General features: G+C 38.3%; 1 protein-coding gene across 6 annotated transcripts in view; it reads right to left on the bottom strand.

Moving 5' to 3' along the window:
- TOPBP1 (DNA topoisomerase II binding protein 1) overlaps positions 1-12,189 on the bottom strand; it is a 63,654-nt gene extending 51,465 nt beyond the window's left edge. For 2 of the 6 annotated variants that reach the window (XM_047736720.1, XM_047736721.1), the window contains exons 1-8: positions 12,012-12,188; positions 11,308-11,398; positions 9,413-9,547; positions 6,965-7,108; positions 5,922-6,103; positions 4,655-4,851; positions 2,890-3,069; positions 2,044-2,213 (exon numbers count right to left, since the gene is read on the bottom strand). In XM_047736720.1, the coding sequence (XP_047592676.1) occupies positions 2,044-2,213; positions 2,890-3,069; positions 4,655-4,851; positions 5,922-6,103; positions 6,965-7,108; positions 9,413-9,547; positions 11,308-11,391 (1,092 nt within the window). In that variant the 5' untranslated portion in view covers positions 11,392-11,398; positions 12,012-12,188. Of the gene's footprint in view, positions 1-2,043; positions 2,214-2,889; positions 3,070-4,654; positions 4,852-5,921; positions 6,104-6,964; positions 7,109-8,751; positions 8,917-9,412; positions 9,549-11,307; positions 11,399-12,011 lie in introns of those variants that run through there. The other 4 variants (XM_047736722.1, XM_047736723.1, XM_047736725.1 and 1 more) reach the window with 3 other exon arrangements.
- Between the last annotated feature and the right edge of the window lie 329 nt (positions 12,190-12,518).

The raw sequence follows: 12,518 nt of genomic DNA, 5'->3' as shown, positions 1-12,518 counted from the left end.
CAGCCATCAAAAGAAATAAAATCTTGCCATTTGCAATGATGTGGATGGAACTAGAGGGTATTATGCTGAGCGAAATAAGTCAATCAGAGAAAGATAATTATCACATGATCTCCCTGATATGAGGAATTTGAGAGGCAGGGTGGGGGATTTATGGGGTAGGGAAGGAAAAAATGAAACAGGAGGGGATCAGGAGGGAGGCAAACCATAAGAGACTCTTAATCTCACAAAACAAACTGAGGGTTGCTGGGGGGAGGGTGATATGGAGAGGGTGGTTGGGTTATGGACATTGGCAAGGGTATGTGATATGGTGAGTGCTGTGAAATGGGTAAGCCTGACGATTCACGACCTGTAACCCCTGGGGCAAATACATTATATGTTAATAAAAAAAATTAAAAAAAAAAAAAGAAAGAAATAGGAGTTTATCTGAATTCAGAAAACTTGGGTATAAATTTTGGTTCAGAGGCCAATAATTAATTACATGCCCATGGTAAGTGACTTAGGCTCTTTAAACCAGTGTTCTCACCTATAAATTGAGATATCCTTTACATAGTCAATTACACAAGAAAATTTAAGTCAAGCTGAGGACAGTACTTTGAGGATTATATGCAATAATTTATTTCTAAGTATCACTATGTATATATTGAAACCAATTTAATAAATATAAAGCTTTTTCATCTGTATTTTAGATGTCTTTAAAAAATTTTTCTTAAGAATGGCAGATCTAGGGCGCCTGGGTGGCTCAGTGGGTTAAGCCGCTGCCTTCGGCTCAGGTCATGATCTCAGGGTCCTGGGATCGAGGCCCGCATCGGGCTCTCTGCTCAGCAGGGAGCCTGCTTCCCTCTGTCTCTCTCTCTCTCTCTCTGCCTGCCTCTCTGTCTACTTGTGATCTCTGTCAAATAAATAAATAAAATCTTTAAAAAAAAAAAAAAAAGAATGGCAGATCTATTCCTAACTCCATTTTTTTTTTTAAAGATTTTATTTATTTGACAGACAGATCACAAGTAGGCAGAGAGGCAGGCAGAGAGAGAGGAGGAAGCAGGCTCCCTCCTGAGCAGAGAGCCCAATGTGGGGCTCGATCCCAGGACCCCGGGATCACGACCTGAACCGAAGGCAGAGGCTTCAACCCACTGAGCCACCCAGGCGCCCCATCCTAACTCCATTTATATCCCAAACTAAATAACCTCTGTTATTAGAAGATACTGTAACAAAAATCAGGAATCATAAACTTCCTGTAAGAATAATTAAAAGTTAGGGACGTCTAGGAGGCCCTGTTGGTTAGGCGTCTAACCTTGGTTTCAGCTCAGGTCATGATCTCAGGATACTGAGATCAAGCTGCATGTTGGACTCCATGCTCAGTGCAGAGTCTGCTTGAGATCTGCCCCTTCCTCTTGTGGTGTCCTCTCTAAAATAAATAAATCTAAAAAAACAATAACTAAAAGTCATATCCATAATTACCAGGGTCTAGGATAAAAGATTATATAAGACACTTTCTGTTCTGACAATAAATTGATGTTTTATCAACTAATATACAGCCTATCCACTCTACAAGTAGAAATATATTAAAATTCAGCTCTAGGAGATCTATAGCATATGATGTTTCCATCAAGGCACTTATAAGATAGTTTATATACACACTAAAAAATTAAGTAGCCCAAGAGACATAAAACAAAGTAGTGGGTCTAGTGGTCAGGAACATAGGATTTGGAGTAGATGGAGGTCTACTTAATATCTGCATGAATCTGAACAAGAACTGAACAAGCCTCAGTTTCAGGATAATATCCATTTTAGAGTTATTTGTGGGAGTCAAACGAGATTACATACAACATATTAACAATATATATTAATTGATTAGCACAGCCTAGGATATTAATAACACTTAATAAATGACAGTTATGGACAGATGTGGCCCAGTGCTTACATCTGCTTGGCTAGAGTAAATAGTTTACATGGATAAAGAATAAGCCCAACTCTGAGGGGTCTTCAAAGTCAGGCTAGAAGTACTGATGTACATTATCACTGAGGTATTACATAATAAAGACATACCCGACAACCATCTAATAAATCTTCAGGTGCTTGAAATGCACTGACATCCAGATTTTCCAGATTTTCAAGTGTAGGCTCCACTTTGCTATTAAGAACTGAATTACACATCGATTCATTTATACAACTTGCATTGATGTTGGAAATATGGCTGACATCTGAAAGAGTACGACCTACATATCAAACAAAGATGTAGAAATTTATGGAGATAAAATAGTGATTACCTATTTTCCCATAGGTTAATTACAAAGGGCCTGAATAATTTCCAAAGTAAGCATCAAATGTTTTTATTTTAATCTTGGTGGCCAAGCATGACAAGGGAACATGAAACTAAGGCTCATATCGTATTTCAAATAAAAACATACTTAATACATTTAATAGTGGCTTGCTTCCATATGCAATCTGAAGTTGTTCCCTGTAGAGTCCAGGAAAGGAAAAAGTATAACGTATGATAAATTCTAACATGGCATGTACAAAATAGAAATGGTTTTCAATTTTATATGAATATAGATGGTCTATAATAGTAGCAAACTAATAAAAATGTATTACATTTGCCCATCAGTCAGGTTTAGAAAAATTCTTTTTTAAGTCTTTGTAGTAATCTTGGCTTCTTTAATCATCTTTTGCATTAAACTAAGGTATGAAAGAAAATATACATCCATTTTAAAAAGAAATACCTAGAATTCTGGACTAGTTTTCATACAATTTAGCCTACATAATTATGCCTGGAAGCGTAGCAAGAAAGGATGGAATTCCCTACGATATCTCACTGATCCTATTTACAAATCAATTCTTACAAAGAAAGTGGTGTTAAAAATGACTGTTTACTTTAATCCCACTGAAACTTACTATCAACTGTGTTGATCTGGCCAGTAGGAGTTGAAGTATCAGGCACAGTCTTTGTTTCTGATCTTGGCTCTGTCTTGTATATGGATTCATCCTGACAAAAACCTTTGTCAACACTGTCAAAAAACCACTGTGTGGTCACACAGTGTACATTCCATCTCTTGGCACATTCATACTTTTGACCTATCACATCATTAAGAAATAGTGAAAAATGTAAACCATTAAAATATATCTTTGTAGAAATATTAAAGCATGATAGGTTATGGGAAAAAACTCACCAAAACAAAATTAAAGTTACCAGTAATTATTCTTATATAAACAGTATGCTATATACTGTATGCAAGGGGGTTTGTCTCTTAAAATTGCATAATTTATATGGGGTGATTGAAATACTAGGTTTGAGTATAGTCTCCACTGCTTAATTTCTTTAAACCAGTTTCTTACTCTGTAACATGGGAATAACTCACAGAATTATGTGGCTTCAGTAAGACTGAATAAAACAACTGTGAAGATTGTAAATGTCCACAATATAAAAATACCAGCTTTGAATAGTCTATTCTAATGTCAATAGGATTTGACTTGAAGTCCAAACAGGCATATTGTAAGAAATATATCTTTTTATCGCCTTAAAACAACTTTTAACACAATGTATTTTGAAACAGTACCATAGAGAAACTGAGGTCAATGTGTACTAAACAATAACACAAAAAGGATTTTTTTGGACATTCTTGAGAGCAAAGAGATGAACTGCCTTCAGGTTCAGAAATTCAATAGCAGTTACCAACTCTACTCACAATTATATCATAGTTGGCCATACACAAAGTTCTGATTTAAGGACAATTACCAATTAATTTTAGCAGGGTTTTTTTTTTTTTTCCTATTTTGCTATCTAGGTAGCTTAATAAAACACAGACATAAATAAATAACAAAAACATTAACAAAATTCCTCTCTCATCAATTTGTATATATTTTAAGGTTATTTGTAAAGAAAAAAAAAAATCTTCCAAAACAGATAATAAACATTTCAGGACACCAAAATTAAACACAATTTTAAGGAATTCTTCTTATTGGTAGTATCTTTTTCTTCTTTTAACTGCCTCGTGCTCTGCAAGGTGTATCTTCAAGTTGTAACTTCTAGTTCATCCAGTAAATCAGATTCATTCAATTAAAAACTAAGCCAGGCCCTTAAAATGTATCATTAGAGGGGCACCTGGGTGGCTCAGAGGGTTAGGCCTCTGCCTTCAGCTCGGGTCATGGTCTCAAGGTCCTGGGATTGAGCCCCACATTCGGCTCTCTGCTCGGTGGGGAGCCTGCTTCCCCCTCTCTCTGCCTGCCTCTCTGCCTACTTGTGATCTCTCTCTCTGTCAAATAAATAAATAAAATGTTAAAAATAAATAAATAAAATAAAATTTATCATTAGAAAGAAATGTAATTTAGCTACACCTATTATTAGCCTTTTTGTTGTTCATCCAAATTTCTTGTTCTGTAATTATTTGGTAACTATGTAGCAAACTTTGAAACAAAAAAATCAAACAATAAAAACCACTGGAAATTGAAAAAAAAATATTTTTTCAATGACCTGGATAAACCTGGATAGTCATGTAACTTTTCTACAGATTTGTGAACCAAACTATTTTTCTAAGATTTTAGGGGGAAAAAATATGAGATTTTTAACACATCAGAAGCAAAAGCTATTCTGTAAAGATCTTAAAATGTTAAATACTAGAGAAAATTTTGCATTTTTTCCATTTGGGAAACAAAGTTTTACCTTTTGGTTCTTGCACAATGAGGTGTGTGCATTCATTCATTTTCAGTTGTCCCATGTATTGACCTCCATGCTTAATTGTGAGTTGCTGAACTGCCTTTCTGTCTAAGCTACACAGGCCAGTCACACAGATAATGCAACCAAGAAAAATGGGACACTTGAAGTCTTCCATGTTTACATCAGTATACCTAGCTATTTTTCTGGAAAAAATAAGTAACAAGGAAAAAATTAACATATTAATATACCAAATGGTTTAAAATTCATCAGAAGAATAATGACAAACAACAGAAATCACTAATGCTTTCCTCATTTTTTAGAAAAGGGGTACTGAAACTCAAAATTACACTATCTGCTCATCAAAAAAGTAGTATTTCAGATAGAGCTTCTTAAATAAAACTGTTTTAAGGGAAAATGTTATTTCATTAACTCTTCTGAGTTCATGCTGGTCAAAGTGGTATATTTTCCAAAATTTTACGTGTGAATTTACTTAAAAACTCAAAGGACCTTGGTTGCCTACTAGAAAGATGGACTTTTTATCCTTCCATCATATGATATAAATAATAAGCAATAATTTTTAGCACAATACTAACAAAAATGTCATTCTTTTTCCATTTAAGACAGATGTGTTAAGAATAAAGGCACCAGTGTGGAGGCAGGTTTAGAATGTGCTGGATGGTGTCGAAAAAAGACTGGAAAAAACGCCCATTTCTAAGGTCCACAGGGGCAGGCAGGGATGCTATCCTCCTTTGCTTAGTAGGTATGTCTAAAGCCTAGCTCAGGCCAGGTACATAAAACGAACTTGATAAACATTTACTGAATGACCACATCCTAATGGCTGACATATGTTTATATTCAACTTTACATAGACACTTTTATGAGGGAATACGACTGTCAAAATTGCTAATTTACTCTCCATCTTAGCACAGTAGTAGAAGGATAATGCAACTTAAGAACAACAGTTGCCACAGTGATCTTCTCAACTATTTTACAGGCATGTACTGCTGAAAACAATTTTTTATTGTCAAAGCATTTCTTACCTTGTAACTAGTATTAAATCAAAAGCCTATTCTACTTATCAACTTATACCTTGATGAGACCTTGCAGATTATGCTTATTTTCAGTGAAGAGTAATAACCCCATTTTTTTGGTCCCTGAATAACAAATCCCAAAAGGACAACATAAAACCTCCCCTGTAACAACCCACAATATGCCAAAATGATCGAATGTATCATTTTTTCAAATCTAGAAAACACATAAATGTCTTTCTTACTTCTCTTGTGACTTTTCCCAAAGTGTTTTAATCCAAGAAGGAAGCAAAATAGGTTTCTTCAGGTTTGCAGCAACTAAATATTTTTTGCTGCCAACTTCTCCTGCAATAAGGTGAGTTACTGATATATTAAGGTCTCTATATACACGTCCACCCATCATTTGTACATATTTATGAACTTCTTCCTGTAAACCCAAAAGAAAATACATTAATACCAAAGCAAACAATATCTCTTCCATTTTTTTATACAAAAACTCAAATATCTTTTGTTGTTGTTAACTTGAAGGCACAAATGTTTCTCACCACTATAAAGTTAAATAATCAAATTACTTTTTGGATAAAAATAAATATGAATTATATATAAACTTTAAAATAATTACTTTCATATAGTTGTTCCTTTCAACTCCATGAGTCTATTAACCTATGTTGCTTCTATAATATACTGTGCATATATATATTTAAAAATATTAATTGTACACATTATATATAAAAATGTGTATTTTCTCTTTTAGCATTGTCAAAGCATTTCTTTCCTCGTAGCAAATGTTAAAACCACAGCCCATTCTACCTCTCAACGTTTTTTAAAATAATTTTTTAAAAGATTTTATGTATTAGAGAGCAAGTGAGCAAGAGAGGGAGCGTAAGCACAAGTTGGGGGAAAGGGAGAAGAAAACTCCCTACTGAGCTCAGAGCCCAACGACCCCAAGACGCTGAGATGATGACCTGAGCCAAAGTGAGAAGCTTAACCAACTGAGCCACCCAGGCACTCCATCAACATTTTTTTAAAGAAGATTAACCACCTATTATGGAAAAATGTGACTCAAACTCAGGGGAAAAAGGGGAAAAAGAGAGTTTTCTTTCAAGTAGTTCTCAATAAAACAGATTCCACTATTTCTATTTCATTAAAATAGAAAAGCTATACATTGGTGTATACAGACCTTAAGTCATGAACACCGAGTACAAGGTCTTTCAAAGTGTCTCCTATGCAGTGAAAGATTAAGTGTGGACATAAATATATTGATCATGATATTCCTTTCAGTACCTACCCTTTTATCTTTCTCCAGGCTTGTACAAGATACAGTTACATCAGACATAACCATATTATAAACTGGATGTTCAGCTCTTGGGACACATCGCTGGTGGTGCATACAAAATATGACTACTTGAGGGCCAACAATTCTGCAGCCAAGCTACAAAAAAGGGAGAAAGTTTAGTATGTAGGAAAAGACCTCTCGCTTATAAAATTACTGTAATTTTGTAATACTTAGCAATTTTGTAATACTTAGCAATTCCTTCTTTTTTTTTTTTTTTAAAGATTTTATTTATTTATTTGACAGAGAGATCACAAGTAGGCAGAGAGGCAGGCAGGGTGGGGAGGGGGGGACGTAGGCCCCTTGCTGAGCAGAGAGAGCCTGATGCGGGGCTCAATCCCAGGATCTTGGGATCATTACCTTAGCTGAAGGCAGAGGCTTAACCCACTGAGCCACCCAGGCCCCCCCCTTTTTTTTCTTTTAAGGATTTTATTTATTTGACAGAGAAAGAGAGGGAGAGAGAGAGAGCAAAAGCAGGGAAGCAGTAGGCAGAGGGGGAAGGAGAAGCAGGCTCCCTGCTGAGCAGAGGGCCCAACATGGGGCTCGATCTCAGGACCCTGGGATCATTATCTGAGCCAAAGGTAGATGCTAACCTGACCGAGCCAGCCAGGCGCCTCAATATTTAGCAATTCTTTACAGAAGTTGATGACCACTGCTAAATTGTTATAAGACAAAATAAGGACCATTATATAACTTCTCAGAGACACTACACATTAAACGCACAGGCAATTAGTGCAGGCTATCAAAAGAAATAAGCTTTAAGAGCCACATTCAATCACAACTGCCACCAAATTTTATTTATTTATTTATTTTAAAAAGATTTTATTTATTTATTTGTCAGAGAGGAAGAGAGAGACACACACAAGCAGGCAGAGAGGCAGGCAGAGGCGGAGAGAGAAGCAGGCCCCCTGCTGAGCAAGGAGCCCGATGTGGGACTCGATCCCAGGACCCTGGGATCATGACATGAGCTGAAGGCAGCAGCTTAACCCACTGAGCCACCCAGGCATCCCACCACCAAATTTTAATATCAGAAACAGTCTTAATGATAGGTTATAGGAATAACAGACTTATGCTATAATAATTGGGGAAATCCATATAGTTTTTAAATGAAGTATCCAGCCAACCAAGCAGTTCAAAAGTTTAAGAGCCTAATTAACCCCTTCTAAAATACCTATTCTGTCACACAAACATACAAAAATCCTAGGCAGTTTCTACATTTGTGTTTTAAATACTTTGTCTTTAACTCAATGTCTTTCCAAGTAAGTATTTCTCAAAGATATTACAAGGCTATTAAAAATGGCCTTTTAACTCTGAAAAACAATCTGAGGGTTTTGAAGGGGTAGGGGGTGGGAGGTTGGGGGAGCCAGGTGGTGTGTATTAGTGAGGGCACGGATTGCATGGAGCACTGGGTGTGGTGCAAAAACAATGAATACTGTTACGCTGAAAATAAATTAAAAAAAATTTTTTTTAAATGGCCTTTTATTTTCATTGATAACTGAGTTAGGAAAAGTTGACAGTCTTGCTCAACATCAGCACATTCAAGTCAGATCTAAAAAGCATATGGTTGCCAAAGTCACCAGGGCATGACTGATTTAAAGATGCGCTCGGTAAACAATTATTGTTACCTTTTTGTTCAGTCATAGGAAAATATGTTTTTAATGCTATTGATTCTATCTGACAAGGTGTGTTATTTTCAAAAGGAGGGTAGACCAACAATGCTTTTGGCAAAGGTGGGCACAGACCTTCCATAAATTGTGCAGATACTGCATCTACCTACTCTTCTATGTTTTCTTCTCCTTCAAACAAGAATCACTTCTTTGTAATCTGGATGGAATTACAGCCAGTTTACTTTTATTTCAATGCTTCTCTCTTGTCCAGACACCAAAAAAGTAATGAGTCAGTAGACTCTGGAATCAACAAAAAGAAATAAGATGGCTCATTGGTATATCAGCAATATTCATCCCCAAAATGCTTCCTTTAGGCATATAATGTTTCAGACCCTCTCTACAAGGTATAGGTATGAAAACTGCGTGTGAAAGAGCACATAGGAAAGACAGTAAATAACCAAGCATTATGTTGAGGTCTTTCCCAAATTTTTATGGAAAATCTTGCAATCAAACCGAGTTTAAGTACGGCAGAACTCCGTCAATAAAGTGTTTTATTACTATATCATTGACTTAAGCTAAGAGAAGTTATATATCCTGAAATATAAAAATTACATATAACAAAAGCCTACCATAACACGATTAGTCTTTAAAAATATAATTCTGGTCTCCCAAACCAAAAGATTCTCCTATATTCATAATCTGTATAATACCTCATGGTCAGTAAAGAACTTATGTCCACTGAAGCAAAAACAACAAAAATCAGACTACAGAAGGAACACACGAAAAGTTAGCAAACCTTTTTGAGGTGATCAAAGACAATGCCACTAAAAGGGTCACAGATATAAAGCGACCTGTCATTTTCCTTTATCTCCAATGCCTCTTCTTCTGTAATGATCTGAAGATATTCTTCTGATTGGAACTCTTTTATTGACTGAAAGAAAGAAAAAAAATGAAAGAGTGCACCTGAAATTTTTCACCTGTATTTAAGTCCTATGAACTCTATCTTCAAAAATCCATCTCTAATCCAATCTTTTCTCCCATTGAAAGCTACCATCATCTCTCACCTAGACCTCTGCAGAAGTCTACAAAGTGGTTCCTTTTCCTTTCCTTGCCCTAAATCTATTATCCATACAGCAACTAGTAATCTCTTTAATGATACAAATCAGGTCACGAGTCTGGCCCCTGCCTATCTCCCCACTCTAACCTTCTACCTCTTTTCTCCCCTACTTACCATTCTCTATTCACTTCTTGTTTCTTGCTAGGTCTGGAACAAGCCATGCATAAACTTGTTAGAGGTTCTGCTCTTGTTCTCACTCCATGAAATATTTTCCCAGTCTTCACCTGACTTGATCCCTCACTTCAATCAGATTTGCTCAAATGAAAAAGTCGAAGTCCTTACCATGGCTCTTAAGGCTCTTTACATGACCTCTTTACTCTTACTCTCTAAAGCACCCATTAATGTTCTTCCCCCAACCCTTGTTCACTACACTACAACCACACTGTATGTTGGGGAGGCACTCCAAGTACTTTCTCAGGGACCTGTGTATGGTTGTTCTCTCTGCCTGAAAGCTTCTTCCCCAGACATTCACATGTCTAACCATCCCACCTCCTTCAAGTGTACTTATCTTCTCCATAAAGCCTTCACCAATCACACTCTACTTAAGATTGTAACCTTCCCTTCTCCCACAACAAACATCCTTTAGAACTCCTTAAACTGTTTTGCTCTTTTCTCTTCACACAGCACAGAGCCCCATGTAACATATTATACAGTTTACTCATTTATCCTGATTTATGTCTAGGTCCTCCTGCTAAAACAGAATGTAAGCTCTGAGAAAGTATGGGTCTTTCCCTGCTGTGCTCACCAATGTATCCCAAGTACTACAACAGTGCTTAACAGGTCATGACACTCAGTAATTATTTGCTGAATGAACTTAAAAAAAAAAACCTGCTACAACAGTGCTTCTTAAACTCTAATATATATAGGAATTATACCGAGGATCTTGTTAAAATGCAGAATCTAATTGGTCAGTCTGAGTTGGGCCCAAGGTTCTACACTTCCAACTCTACTGATGCTGCTGGGGTCTAAGTAGCAAGGCTCTACAATACCCCCCACATCTTTCCATATTACACTGTACACTGTGAAACATACTTTTAACTACAAAAAAATGAAGTGTAATCAGTATATAACAGATTCAAATTTCTTCAGCATACAAAGGTCTACTCTAGTTAGTAGACATAGAAAGCAATATAATTTCCAAGAATAGCAAATTTGCGAACTTCAATATAAATGTCATAATGGGGTGCCTGGCTGGCTGGCTCAGTCAGTTAGGCGTCTGCCTTCTGTCATGATCTCAGGGTCCTGGGATCAAGCCCCACATCAGGCTCTCTGCTCAGCCGGGAGCCCGCTTCTCCCTCTGCCTGCTTCTCCCCCTGCTTGTGATCTCTCACCTCTCTCTCCACCCAATAAAATCCTAAAAAAAAGTAATAGACTTCATGCTCCCCAAAATACATTATAATGATATATTTACATCAACCCAAAATATGTAACGACACATCTATATTAATGTACATTACAATAAAACTAGTAAGAAAATAAATTACTAAGACATAAAGAGTCCAACAAATCGAAAACACTAAAAACGAAAAAAATGAATTCACAGCATCAAACAAGGCATTTTGAACTATTCTTACCTCAAGTGCTTTAAAAAAACATTCGGAATTGTCTGAAGACTTTAAAAACTTCACAAGAAACGGTTCTTTGTCATTTCTGGACATTTTTGAACTGTCAAAATAAAGGAACCATTAACAAGGACAAAACACATCATGTATAAAGTTAAAAGTTAATAGCGTCTACTTTTCTGTGCAGACAACAAGGCCCAAACAAAGCCTTGTCCATGGATTCGTTCATTAGTTTCTAAGAAACGCTGGAATGCGGGCAAAGTCAGGGAAAAAGATGACAACACCAATCCTGGCAAATCAGAGAACAAATTTAATGTCCCTAAATTGAATACATTCGGGCCCTTTGTTATGGGGCTCTAAGACCCCTAAGCCAATGGGCATTCAATTGCACTTAGCTCAAGGATCCACGAACGGAACTGTCCACGGCCCCTGACGTTTGTTCACCCCTCAGTAAACGGACTTTAATGGAAAAGTGGAAGCCGGTTAGCGAGGCCATGCCCCCAGAAGGCCGAATGCTCTTGCTTGCCAGCTGCCACAGAGAGGCCCGGCTCTCGGTCCAACCGCAGCCACGTCCTGTCCGGCATCAAAGTCCCACCCGCCGGTCCGAAGGCCGGTTACACCGGCGGGAAACAAGGGCCCCGAAGGCCAGGGAAGGTGTCGCGGCCCCCCAATTGGGGTGGGGAGGGAGCTGGGTCCTCTCTCCGTGCCTCACTCACCTCGGTGGAGCCAGGGGGGGTCTTCGGGAGGCGAGTGGAGGGGCACGCGGCCTGCTGGGCGGTGGCTGGGGTCGGGCGCCAGCCCGGCGCACACCCGCCGCAGCCGGCGGCGCCCCCGACCCGAAGCAAACGCCGAACCCGGAAATTGCCGATGCGGCGAACCGACTTTCGCGCCAAGCGCGCGGACTCGCCCGCCTCTTCCTGCGGAAGTGAGGCGGGCCGCAGCTGAGGGAGGAGGACCGAGATGTCAAGGGTGGGGGTGGGGCGGTGGGAGTGGCACTGTCGCCAATAGGTTTAGGGGTTGCCCAGGTTTAGGGCTTTGAAGGGGCTGCTTGGGCCCCGCTGGGAGTAGGCCAAGTGCTCACGGCTCAGGGGATGGGGCAGCAGGCTAGGAGTACCTCAGACGTGGTCCTAACACATCGAAAAATGAAGCCCCAGGGAAAATTAGGTTTCCTCAATCAGTATTTTACACCTGCCATTCGCCAGGCAGTACGTGAGAAACCATGT

This window comes from Lutra lutra, chromosome 1 (genome assembly GCF_902655055.1).
Source record: "Lutra lutra chromosome 1, mLutLut1.2, whole genome shotgun sequence".
In the NCBI taxonomy this organism is placed as follows: domain Eukaryota; kingdom Metazoa; phylum Chordata; class Mammalia; order Carnivora; family Mustelidae; genus Lutra; species Lutra lutra.
The sequence above is the reverse complement of the archived record's forward strand: the minus strand, read 5'-3'. Positions and strand labels throughout refer to the sequence as shown.